Source organism: Trichosurus vulpecula, chromosome 4 (genome assembly GCF_011100635.1).
Source record: "Trichosurus vulpecula isolate mTriVul1 chromosome 4, mTriVul1.pri, whole genome shotgun sequence".
Taxonomy (NCBI): domain Eukaryota; kingdom Metazoa; phylum Chordata; class Mammalia; order Diprotodontia; family Phalangeridae; genus Trichosurus; species Trichosurus vulpecula.
Genome location: NC_050576.1, coordinates 270,257,890 through 270,271,830, shown reverse-complemented (window position 1 = coordinate 270,271,830; position 13,941 = coordinate 270,257,890). Strand labels below are relative to the sequence as shown.

General features: G+C 41.2%; 1 protein-coding gene across 2 annotated transcripts in view; it reads right to left on the bottom strand.

Annotated features, from left to right (window-relative positions):
- PID1 (phosphotyrosine interaction domain containing 1) overlaps window positions 1-13,941 on the bottom strand; it is a 284,907-nt gene that overhangs the window by 158,286 nt on the left and 112,680 nt on the right. For both annotated transcript variants that reach the window (XM_036754889.1, XM_036754890.1), the window contains exon 2: window positions 7,260-7,406. In XM_036754889.1, coding sequence (XP_036610784.1) covers window positions 7,260-7,406 — 147 coding nt within the window. The remainder of the gene's footprint in view (window positions 1-7,259; window positions 7,407-13,941) is intronic.

Below are 13,941 nucleotides of genomic sequence, written 5' to 3'. Positions count from 1 at the left end.
TATTTTGGAAATTGTGAGGGTGGTATATAGAGAAATATGCATGACATCTGAAGAAGAACTTCTGCATTCTCCCCTACAGGCCAATCTCATAAATTTATATGCTATTTTTCCACAATAGCATTAGGCTAGCCCTTCACATCACTTTCTTAAGCTCAAGGGGGCATGAAAATAACTGGAATAATAGTATGCCCTTGTGGCCTCCAGGGGCCTCTCCTCTGGCAGGATTTCCATTTCATATGCTCATTCACAAGGCTCCCTGATTAACAATCTATGTGACACATAGTTAGGATATACCGTACTACAATAATAATTCCAGAGGTCATGGCACAAAATGGGACCTCCTTGGCTTCCTGGCCTATAAAAGAGACCAGATGATCTCTGAGAATCCCTCCAGGTGGATACAATTCAATTCCATAAGAACTTGTTATGTGGCTATTGGATCTGTGAATAGAAACAGGAAAATAAAACTGTGCCTTACACTCTACTGGAGACAAATAATGCACACACAGATACGAGATAGGTTCAAAGTAATTCTGAAGATGGAGGTGAGTGGGAGCAAGCATTAATACCTGGTAAAGTCAGAAGAGTCCTCGTGTAGGAGATGGCAGTTAGGATAGATATGCCTTGGAAAGAGGTTGGAATCCCAGCTCCAGTAGTCCGTGATCCACAGAAAGCATTGGATCCTTTGGCTTTTAAAATGGTGGAGCCTGCTCTCCCTGGTCAGCATCTTGGCTCCATGGTATGATTCCCATGAGACATCAGAGTAAGAAAGCTAGGACTTTGCTTCCCCACCATCTGCCTCAGTTCCATGCCTAATAGCATGAGATTCTCCAAAGGAACAGTGCTGCTCACACTTAAGTTATGCAAACTATGAGTTGGAAGGGGAGTGAAAAAAAGGCAAGTTTCAAAGCCAAGAAGCTTCGGAGGTAGTTGTTTTCCATACCACCTCATTTAGAATAGAATTTCTTTCCAGTAATTCCCATACCAAACTTCTCATTCCAAGAGTTCTTAAAAGGAAAAAGTAGGTTAAAGTTGTCAGGGAAATGGATACGCAGGCACATACAAACACAGAATGAGTCAATTCTTCACATGTCCTAGGGAGGAGAATCTTCCCTTTGATATTTAGCCCAAGAACAAAGTTTTTACTTAAACTCTGGTGTGAAATGATTCTCCTTTTGGTTAAAGGCATACATGGAGCTATCAGATCTCACACTGCTCTAGTTGACAAAAGTTTGGCCAAGGAGAAGAGGTTAAAAAAATTGCCTTTAGTATGGACCATCACCTATACTGCCAAACCAAGTTGATGTGTTACTTAGTTTTGCTGAATGACAATTGTTCTTTCTATTTTCTTCTTCTTTATTACATGATGGAAGACTTGCTGAGCAAGGGATGAGAAAGGGTATATTAAAAAATGAAAGCTATGTAAAAACAAAAGATACCAATAAAATTATACTTTAAAAAAGCTGACAAACATTTAAATCCCACAGCCCCAAGGAACATTACAATCCTATTCTGTTCTACCACCACTTGGCATAAAAAGCAGAGGGCCACAGGCAGAAAGATGGAATTTCCCTCCACAAGCAAGTTGGAAGATTAAAGCAGGAGAGTAATTCCTCCCATCTAAACAGTTTTCATCAACTGATCCTAAGGAATGTTCCTAATAAGCATCACTTCCAGTAAGGAGATACCAAAACTAAGATGGATCAGAGCTGACGAAAATTGTGGAGTTCACCTTAGTTGTTGGGCCATTCTAAGCACAAAATTCACAATTCAGTACCCATTACTAAACTATAGACAAATCCATGTACACTGCATGAATTTCAGTTAGAATGCAGCATATCATCCTGCTGTTGTTGCCATTTTTATAATGGTCTCCAAAGTTCATTTTGCTCTTCTGGGGGAGAAAATGATGGTCGAGAGAACCACAAATGGAAAGCTGGGAAAGGAGGAGTGAAGGGCAGGTACACAACACTGCTGTACAAGTGTCAAGCAGGTGTACTCAGCTGAGGGTGGTTGGTGTACAGTAGAGTTTTAGTCAGAAGACGTGGGTTGAAATTGAAGCTCTTCTATCTGTAATGGGAGTTGATCAGGGGAAGCCCTGAGCAACAGGATAAGTCTACTAGGAGATTTGATCAGATCATAGAGCATAGAATTTTCTTAAGAGGGGATGCCTCGTACAGAAGTAAACTGGCTGTCTAGCCCCTTGCCAAGAGGACACCGGAAAACTTCTCTGATTGGTCCCCAGTGGTTAAGGCCGTTGGTGTCTTCTCAGCAAAAATGTAAGGTTCACGTCTACCTCCATGAGAGGCACTCCCTTATAACTAAAATCGATGCCTTTTAATGTAACTGAGTTGGCTGTAGGACTCATCAATTGGCTAGTTACTCCCTTTAATAATTTCCATTACATCTCTGGTATCTAACAGGCAGTGTTGCATAGTGGTTAGAGTGCTAGACTTTGAGTCAGGAAAACCTTAGTTTAAATCTTGTCTCAGATGCTTACTAGTTGTGTGACTCTGGGGAAATAATTTTTTTGTCTCAATTTTGTCACTTGTAAAATGAAGGGACTGGACTTGGTGGGCTCTAAGGTCTTTTTCAGCTCAAAATCTATCCTCTCCAATTACCTGTGTAACTATAAACAAGTCCCTTCAGCTCCACAGGCCTGCTTTCCCATCCATAAAATGAGAACACTGGATTGGAAGAAGGCTAAGGTCTCTTCCAGCTCTAAAACCCCCAGGTCTTTGACCTCAGCTTTCATCTGAACTTCCATGGAAGGAAAATGGAAGGAAATTTGAAATCTGTTCTGCCATCCCACACATTTAACAGTGTGTGAACCTCCAAACACAAAAATACACAGTACTGCGCTCATACTGGAAAAAGCCATCTTGGGATTGGAAGTCTATGTGAAAATGGAAAGTCTTGGCTTGTCTCCAAGAGTCTGAACAGTGTCGCAGACAATGAAGTTGAACAGTTAGTCTGACAAAGGCCTCTACAAACTCACATGGGAAACCCAAAAGCAGCAGGCAAGAATTCACTAGTGAATGAGAATTTGCCCTTAACCCACCCCAATACACATGCACCCTTACTACCAGCAGGTCAAGTATTCAGGGACCAAAGGATGTAGAAATCACTCAATTGGCTGTGGCTGCTACTTGGCTTTGATAAAGAATAGGCTTAGAGAGATGGAAGCCTTAATCAATGATGACTTACAATAGAGAGAACCCATGGATGTGTAACAACTATCTCTCCCCACCCCCCACCCCCAGGGGAAAATGGAGGGAAGTATTCATGAAGGAAATGGCATTTGGTTTGGGCTTCAAAAGACAGAGAGTGGTATAATTATTGGTGAAAATATCTTCTCTGCCCTTCAAGACTGTTTTTCTCATGTCCAGCTCAGGGCCTTGCATATAAGTTAGGTGTATGCATGATAAGATATTTGTTGAATAAATGAATGATAGAATTCTGACATTTCATAGGATTTAGGACTGGAAGGGAATCCTAATTCTAACATTTGCTACTTTTATGCAATTGGGTGAACCACTTAGAGGATCATAGATTTAGACCTTCAAGGTGGTCTTCTTTTTCAACCTCCTCATTTTACCCTGAGAGGTCAAGGGCTTGGAGGACTGAACTTGGATCCACCAAACATGACTTTGAATGCCCCTTCTCTCAATTTGCTACCTGTGTTACTTTGCTGAAGTCACTTAATATCTTGGAGCCTCAGTTCCCTCATCTGCAAAATGGGGTGAGGGAAGGGATTGGACTAGACAGTAGAGGACCTCCCTCTAAAGTCCCTTCCAGCTCCGGATCATGTGATCCTATCAGTGACTGGCCCAAGCCACAAAGGTAGGAAAAAGTAAAGCTAGGAATCCAACCCAAGGCTCCTGACACCAAATCCAGGGAGGGCTGTTGATGTCACACCACACTTACTCCTGTATAAATCTAGGCCTCAGAGGACTCCATAAAGGCAGCAGCTGACCAGAGCAAGTATTCATCAAATTCAGCATCAGAGGACCACCAGACATGGAGTTCTGCAATGTCCCTAAATCACTGCCATGAAAGCCAGAGAGTTTGATACAGAGGGCAAATTCACCACAACTCCCAAATTACTGCTAGCAGAAAAATTATGATTGGTATGTAACTGCCTATACAACTCAAAAGAAAAACCTGCTGTAGGGGAAAAAAATAAAAATAAAAAGAAGGGGCAGCAATGGCTAAGACTAGACAAAGACCAAGCTGCCTTCTGGGAGAATGGCCTAACAAATCCATTGCCCCAGGATCGCTCGAGAATACCGATCAGAGCAAAACAGGAAAACCCAAGGGTGGTAATGGAATCAGTAACATCAAGCCTAAAACATTTTAAGCTGCCCTCCTCCCCTCCTTTTCTGCCTCCTGCCCTTCTCCTTCCAGTGATCCACAAAGCAACCCGAATTATGCAAGAGTAACAACTTGAGAACTGTTATAGAAAAAGAAACAGCCCAGTGTGAAGGTGGGGAGGGTCATGCAGGCTTCCCTTGCAGCTGGGACATGACTACATTCTCTTCATTATTCTTAGCCATGTGGAGTAAGAAAGGGATTTCTTTCTGCAGCTGGCATTTTGTGTAACTCAAGAATCAGAGATGAAACACTGGACTCTGTTCCGTCTGAAGATTAGAAAGGGGTTGAGGCTTGGTTTTTTGTGAGGGGTGGGGGAGAATGTTCTAGGGGAAAAAAGATTGCTTAAAATTTGGATTTTATTTGAATTTAAGGATCCATTGAAATTTAGAATAAACAATATTTAATTCCTTTAAATAGAAACAGTTGGATTAGCCACAGAAGGTGATATTATTAACTTCTAGTGAAATCAGTGGTATCTAATCTTTTATAGATCTTGTTATCTATAAATCTTTTGATACTTAAAAGTATCAGATCATTTACAGATTGATTGTACCTCAGTGCTTATACCAACTTAGAAGGAATCATAAAGCTGGGAGGAACCTGTAGAGATGGTTCAAGATTCGGGATTGATAATCATAGATTTGGAACCAGGAGGAACCTTCGAGGCCAACTAGCCCACCCCACCCCTTCATTTTACAAATGAAAAAACTGAGGCCCAGACAGTTGACTTGCCCAAGAGCCCATTAGTGGTAAGTAGCAAAGGCTGGGAGGTGAACACAGGTCAGCTGAATCCAACTTCAACAATCTTTGCACTGTAACGCACTGTCTCCTCTGTGTAACAGAGAAGAGGGGTAAGGGGTGGAGGAGAAGCTGGGAAGGAACAGGATCAAAAGAATGGTTTAGCTTGGGTGAGAAATAGCTTCCACTTCTTCAGAGACAGGAAGGACTAAGAAGAGGGAAATAAAAGACAAAGAACGGTGGCTTGGGAGTCAGAAAAGAAGGGTTCAAATCCTACCAGTCACTTCCTACTATTATGACTTAATCTTTCAGGGCCTCACCTGTAAGATGAGGAAGGTGGATCAGAGGGTGAGGAAAGTAGACCAGACAATCTTTAAGATCCCTCCCAGCTCTAGAACTACCTTGCTAAGAAGAAAGGCTCCCTCAAGACAGCAAACCCTTATAGTATGCTGGACAGGTGAATCTGTAATTCACCTACTTTCCTCTGAAGGATGTCTAGGGATGGAAATTTTATCACCAACCTTGACAATCCTGTCCTGTTTTGAACCTTCTCATCAAAGAGGTTTTTTTTTTTTTATGTCTGACAATAACACCAAAGCATTTATTAAGTGCCTGCGTGTTGGTAATACAAAGACAAAAATCAAATACTACCTGCCTTTGAAGAGCTGCCATTCCTTTGGAGGGAGAGGGCAGGAACATTTACATGAGTAAATACATACAAAGTATATGAGAAGCAAATGCATTGTGACATCAGGAATCTGAAATTTGTAACTGAAATTTGTTTCATTATAGCTTCAATCAATTTCTATTTCTTCAGAGTGACATTGACAACAGATTATCATTTCTATATGGCTACAAATAACCAACTAAGTTCTTGCCCTCATCAGATTAAACACAGATCAATCCTTTTCATGCTATTTTTTTCTTTTGCTCTGTGAGCCCCTGTCACTATTTCTAGTATCTGCACATTCAGTTTAAAGTATGATAGAGCAAACAGTCTAATAAAATCTTTCCTGATGCAGACTATAGCTGAAAGGGTTCTTTGCCAGTCCTTCACATGTTACTGTTTTTGACTATATACCAAGATTATGAAGTGTTCACCTTGGGTTCTACTCCTCTGCAGCTTCAACATCACTGACCATAGTAATACCATGAGAGCATACACTTTGTTGGAGAAATGAATTGGGAGCCAAACCTATAACTCTTCAAGTGGGGAGAAAGGGAAGAAGTGCTTCATTGGGCAAGGAACACATATCCTTAAATACATCATTTTTCTTCCTCTATTATTTTTCCCCCGGTAACAAAGTTTCTAAAAATGAAATGTGCATCAGACTATGTTTCTCTAATAAGATCATCATTACTGTAAGGAATAACTCAAATATAATTTGAGTTTACTTTTTTGCTTGTCAATAAAACTTGTTGAAATTATCTTTATTTTTCTCTTTTGGCTTTAACTTCCACATTAATGTTAGTTAACAAAAACTATAAAAACAATTCAAGACAATTCTCCTCTCCCCAAAAATAAAAAAAAAATGAAGAACATGGATTTAAAGACCTGAATCATGATATCATAAAACATTGGAAGTTTAGATAAAAGAAAAATGAGAAAATAAACTCGCATAAATCAGAGCAACAAAACAGCATGGGGACGGGGACTTCTCAAAGCTGTTTTTAAAAAAAGTTAAGGAACTTACTCAAGTCCCAGGAACATACTGTGTTCAGAAGGGGAACAAAAAAGGGAAACGATATTACTGTAGACTCAGTTCCTAATGAGGATTCAAGTATTTCCCTGGGGCAGTGGTCACATGCTACTTAACTCCTGCAATTTCAAGTCTATAGAATGAAAGTCTTCTAATGAATTGTTAGGTGTCTCAGGGGAAAGGGATGGAAAGGGTAGAAAAGGAGAAAATAAAGAGAAAAGCCTAAATATGACTAAGCCTACAAACCAACTGTCATAACGCAATGTTTATTCTTATGTTGGGAAGTGACTTTGGATTTTCTTCTTTTTAAGTCAAGAATCATGTAACAAGCACTTTAAGACTGAATCCAGTGGGGGCAGATTCAATAGCTTCCTCTTTTTTGTGTTATTTCACACCCTCAGTTTCAATTGATCACATATATTGGCAGTACGCCAGCTGGTCACATACCTTGCATCCACTGTGAGTTCGAGTTTTCATCAGTGGGGTCGTGGTGCATAACTCAATAGCTTCTGGCTCATGGAAGATGACTGTGGGGAGAGGTTCTTTCCTCAGCGTTAGGACATTCAATTTAGTCTTCAACATGGTCTGAAAGTGCTGAAAAGCATGAAAATAAACCCAGCAGTGGTTAATTCTTTAGATTCCACAAATGCCAGTCAAACCTAGTAGTTAAAATTTCCATACTACTAGCTCTGTTCTAATTTGTTGACCAAAGAGCTTCTTGGCCACATGTGGATGAAACAGCAATCCATGTGCCACTTAAAAAAAACAGTCTCAAGAGTGCCATTGTGAGCCCCAAAACTTCAACTCAACTACCATACATGGTGCCACTGGTGGGATGCTGTCACTGTTGGCCACCTAACAGAATAACATTTCCCACTGCCATCCTAGAGGCCAGACAGAGACTATCTGTCTGATTAGAGCAAATAATAAGCAGATGGGAGAGGAGAAAGAAACTGGAATTGGACTGGGGTGGGGGGAAGGTTTCTTATTTTTGTGGATGAGGACAGGTGAAATCCATGTCATTATAGAGAGAATCTAGGGAGGTAGCATGAAAGAGCATTGAAGAGAAATGTAGATCTGAGCTCTAGTCCCAATTCTACCCATCCGTGGCTTAAGGTAAGGCATTCCATCTCTCTTAGAGCCTGTAACTTCATTTATAAAATGAGACCTGGAAAGGATATCGCACTGTAACTGTGATTTCTTTAGGATGAGGAATTTCCAGAAGAGAAAACTCTTTCTAACACTTTATCTACAATTTAACCTTCTGGAGATTTGCCTAGGATGCTGAGAAGTGAAGAAATGTGTCCATGGTCACACAATCAGTATGTGTTTGAGGCAAGATTTGAACTCACATCTTCCTGACTCTAAAGCCAGCTATCAACTACACAATGCTTCCCCATCACAATGGAAGTTTGTTAAATAACCTATCACAGGCATATTTCATTTGTGAATGAGAATACAGTGACTTCTAACCTAGGTAATTCAAATTGATGCTATTTTCAATCTTACTCATTTCAGTGTTTCTGAAGCCATAAGGTGGCCACCCACCACAGTTGGCCAAACACACTGGTATTTCTGGAATCCATTGCTGTCTGCAATCCTGTGGAGGCAGATGGTGAGGGAAGGGTACAGACAAATGGATATTCAGTCAGACATATGCAGACATGTTCATAAGTGCTTTTGCTAAGAGACACCCTGCTAAAAGTGAATATGAGGGCAGAGGTCTGAGAGCTCCTTTCTGAAGGACAAAAATTATTGTCAAAACCATGGATAGCATGCCCAGAATGAGACAAAGCAAACTTTCAGTCCTTGGTTAACAAGTTAGTGATATCTATTATTTTGATGTATACGGTGGGAAGGATGGAAGGAAGAAAAATGGGGTTATAGGTCACCATACTGTTTGGAACAGAGAGTAGATCATCGCTAGAAAACGCTCCTACCCATCTCCTGACCAAAAAGGAAGGAAGGAAGGAAGGAAGGAAGGAAGGAAGGAAGGAAGGAAGGAAGGAAGGAAGGAAGGAAGGAAGGAAGGAAGGAAGGAAGGAAGGGAGGGAGGGAGGGAAGAGTGGAAAAGGAGGGAGGGAGGGAACAAGCATTCATTAAACACCTATGTTCCAGGTACCGTTCTATGTGCTTTACAAAAATCTTCTCATTTGATTCTCAGAACCATCCAGGGAGGTGGATAATATTATCATTCCCATTTTACAACTGAAAAAAAACTTCAAATAGACAAATGTCATGTGATTTAACCAGAGGTTGGGTTAACAAGCTGTCTCTATAAAGCTGGATTGGAACTTGAGTCTTCTTGATCCTATGTCCAGGCCTCTATCCACTTTACCATCTAGGTGCCTATGTATATACACATATTTATTTGTATATATCTATCACTTTGGACATTTTAATTTAATTTTAATTATTATGTATTTGACTCTTTGGGGATGGGGACTCCAACTCAAGACTGCTTCAATTCAACTCGAGAAACATTTATTAAGGGTCTACTTTGTGCCAGGCACTGTGTTAAGTACTTGGGATACAAGAAAGAGGCAAAAGACAGTCTCCACTGACAAGGAGCTCACAATCTAATGGAGGAGACAACAAGCAAACAGATAGATAGATACATAGATAGATAAAAGAGAGCTACATATAGGCTAAATAGGAAATAATTAACCGAGGGAAGGCACTGGAATTAAGAGGGGCTAGGGAAGGTGGAATTTTAGTTGGGACTTAAAGGAAGCCAGGGAGGTCAGTAATCACAGTGTAGGATGGAGAGCATTCCAGGAATGGGGGAGAGCCAGAAAAATGCAGGGAGCCAAGAGATGGAGGGCCTTGTTTAAGGAACAGGCCAGTGTCACTGGATTAAACCGGAGACATTAATTTCACTTGATAACCTCTTTTTGAGAACTAGAAATACTCTCTGGGAACACTATGCTTTTTGGATATTTACATCAGTGTGGATTATTTTATTCAGTGGTTCTATTCCTAGCATCTAATTGATCAGGTGCAGTTCCACTGAGGCCATGGGGAATTCTGATTTGTGGGGAGGCACATCTTAGTATTGAGATTTAAAAGGGGTATCTGCCAAGTGTGTGATCTCTAAAAGGAGACATATGGTGGGTGGGTATGGGGTAATAGTGGAGTATCCTGGTTGCTGGTTCAGGACAGATAGAGGGCAACACGAGGATGTGCTGAGGCATGTGGTACCAGGAGAGACAAGAGGCAATCAATAGGAAAGCAACTGGTCCTCTCTTGCAGTTTGACCCCTGTACACATGTCATTGAAAACTGTCTCAGGACAGCATTTGCATAGGTGACTGCCACTTCAGACACCAGAAACTGAGCCACTATCGGGTGAGGATGACAGTTAAGCAAGCTTCCAAGTGGGCACTGGCATCTACGGTTATTTTTAGTTCTCTAATTTATTCCTGAATGACAATTAAATAAGTCAGCAGGATGATCCCACCAAGAAGCACTAGTTTGGAAGGCAACAGAACTGGGGTTTGAGTTCAAGTCCTGTCAACTTGCTGTGTATCATCAGGTAAGACAATTCACCTCCATTTCTCCCATTTTCCCCTCCTTTAAAATAGACAAAATAATTCCTATACCCTCAACACAAATACCTCCCAAAAGTACTGAGTTGGGTACAAATATGTAACTGGGCCATTTTATTTTTCCTTTCTGTTCCATATTATTTTTGCTAATTGTGAATGTATGAAAGAAGGGGGAGGAATATGTGCCTATCTTGTAACAGATAATAGCTACTAACTCAAAAGTGAGTCTATACATGGCATTTCTGTAGACTGTGTATTATGATTTTCTATCCCTAGGAGAGGGTCCTACACTCCTTTCTCCATAATGATTAATCTGCAATTGTTACAAGGGAGGATATTTGCTTTTTTTTGAGGGGGATTATCTAGTAGAATGGATGAATACTGATAGTGATATCAAATCAAAAAAGGAAGAAAGACGAAAGGAGGCATCAATGAATCATTTTAAAAACATAGAAGCCAGCAGAAGGAAGCTGAAAAGGGAGGCACAGACAAGCAAGGGAGTGTTGATACACAAGTGTTTAATGTAATACATGCTTAAAATAAAGGTCAGTCAATAAGCATTTATTAAGTGCCCACTATGTGGAAAGGAGGCAGATAGGTGGCTCAGTGGATACAGCACTAGGCCTGGAGTCAGGAACACCTGAGCTTCAGAATCTTACTAGCTGTGTGATCCTGGGCAAGTCACTTAACTTAGTTGCCTCAGTTTCCTCATCTGTAAAATGAGCTGGAGATCAGCCTTGCCAAGAAAATCCCAAATGGGGTCAGGGAGAGTCAGACATGACCGAAGGACTGCTCAATAACACTATGTGTCAGGCACTGTGCTAAGTGCTAGGGATGAAAGAAGGGCAAAAGACAGTCAAGGAGTTTGCAATCCAATGTAGGAGACAATAGGCAAACGCAGGTAATTAATCCTATTCTATTCTTTGTACAGGAGAACAAAACAAGAAAAATAAAAAGGCCAGAGACAGGGGAAAGAGGAAATCAACCTGGAAGGTTAAATGAGATTATGTGCAATATCACGTGAGAAGGTTTTTTAGTGAAAGGAAAAGCCCCGTATACATGAAAATAACTGCATTATCATAATAAGCATCTCTTTTTTCACAAGGATGGCACAGCAGACAATGTACCTGCCTCTGAGTCCAGAAGACCTGGGCTCAAGGCCCACCTCAAGCCCTACCTCTGACACATGCTGGTTCTGTGATCTTAGTCAATCTTTTGCCCTCTAAGAACCCCAGCCAACTCTCTAATCAGGGCTTCTTAAACTTTTTTCCACCGGTGACCCCTTTTCCTGTTTCAGCAGCATCCGTTGGCACTGCATGGCCTGAGGGCATGTGCAGTACACAGTGCGCATGTTTTGTGTTCAGAATCAACACTACAGTGGATAAAACGGGGCAGGCGAGGGCTACCCGAAAGACCTCGGATTCATTACCCATTTGATTTGTAATTAACTTTTGGTCGTTGCTCATTCAGAAACCTTTTACCGCTGCCAATTTTTTGTGACTCCACACGGGTAGTAACCCACAGTTTAGGAAGCGCTGCACCTACCAGGTGGTAAAACAGTTGTTTATCTGTGTCAGTAAAAGGAGATACCTCACCTGAAGTCCCCATGCCAATTAAATAAGAGCCTTGGCCAAACTCTCAAAAGAATCCCATCTGAAATCACCATTTGAAGTAGTAAGTCCATCGCTACCCCCTTGTCCTCTTGGCAAAGTATGGCATAACAATCTGTGTCTCTTCCAATCACAGGCTCAGATGTCTTTTGGCATTTACAGCAAGTATCACTAGTGTCAGGAAGGGAGCTCATAGGCTGCTGAGTCTAACCCCTTCACTTTACAGATGAGGAAACCGAGGCCAAGAGAGGTTATGTGATATGTTCAAGGTCCCATAGCTACTCAAGGGATTCCTTCTGACTCCAGGTCCACAACTTGAGCCACAATGCCCTATTTCCTCAGAAGATGAGTTCACAAGAGTACAAATTTAGAGGTGGAAGGCCCAACCTTGCCATTTTACAGATGTGGAAACTGAGACCCAGAGTGGTTAACTGACCTGCTCTTGGTCACATAGGGAGCAAGTGGATTTGAATCCAGGCACTCTGACTCCAGAGCTAGGGCTCTCTCCATTCTACCATCCTGCCCCCAGCAACAACATAAGGTAACAGAAAAAAAATGCTTGTCTTAGAATCAGAACACTTTGGGTTCAAGTCCTGTCCCTGACACTTTCTATCTGCTGACCATGGACACTGTATTTCACCTTTCTAAGCCTCCATTTCCATAATCTGTAAAATGGGCACACTTACAGTTCTACTATCTACCACACTGGGTTGTTCTCAGGAAGGCACATTTGCTAACCTTAATGCACTATATAAAATAAGCAATAATCAGATGGTAAGGGCCTATATAACCTTATGAAATGGCAACTCAACAGTCTAGATTCTGAGTTCCACAGGAAGTCCAACTGGTATCCATGATGCCACTCCAGTTAAGCCCAAACTAGTTGTGATTTGAGATTCCTCACTTTATGCATATGGAATAAAAATAAACAAAAAACAAATTACATATGGATGGATAGATAGATAGACAGACAGAAGGACTGATAGATAAGTAGATGGATAGACAGACAGAAAGATAGATAAATGGATGGATGAATAAATGGATGAATGGATAGATAGGTAAATAAAGTTTAAAACAAAAAATAAATCATGATAGGTCTACAAACATAAGTTATATCAGCATCAGCTTGGCCAGGGGGAAATTTGAGAAATAGAGACTGTATTTGGGACCGGAATTAATACTGCCAGATGAAAGATGAGCCAAGGACCATAAAGAAAATGCTTTGTTCTATTTTCCAGCAGGAAGAAGGAAAGCAACAGGGAAAACAGAGGCCCTGCCCCCGTTGACATTAGACAAAGCCCTGCTTTCTGCACTGGTGGCTTATTTGGTATCCCAAAATAGAGCCTCCGAATCAGGCCCCATTGATGCTTATAGCATAATCCCTCGCCCCATAGAAATGTACAGTGGGCTCTGGTTGTTTTCTTTCAAACATTCCTCCCTGCCAGTTAAGCAAAGGGGGATTTACATATTTTACCAATGCAAACTAGGAATACATTGACCATCATATTGATTTTGCATTAACACTTAGAAAGCAGAAGAGACCAACCCCTTCTCCTAACCCCTACCACCACACCCCAAAAGAAGTACTGGCTACAGAACAGAGAACAGAGGTGTAGGTCCTGATTCCAACCTTGTCTTCCTTGGCATGTCTCCTAATCTATCCAACCTCAGGCCACTCATCTGTAAAACGGCAACAGTAACACTTGCTCTTCCTATATCAAAGGAGAATTATGAAGAATAAACCATAAAGGTCCATTATCCTTTGCAGGGAGAACTAGCATGGCTTTAGGACAATGTAAAGAGGGCTGGATTCATATCCTAAAAATCAAACTCACAGAATTTGAGAACTGGAATGGACCTCATTGTTCACCTGGACAATGAATGACCTCCCCCACCCTTTCTCTCACCGGACCTACAGAGAGCTTCAGCAAGGAGTCTCTATGAACCAACATAGTTCAGCAAATGCTCTGTA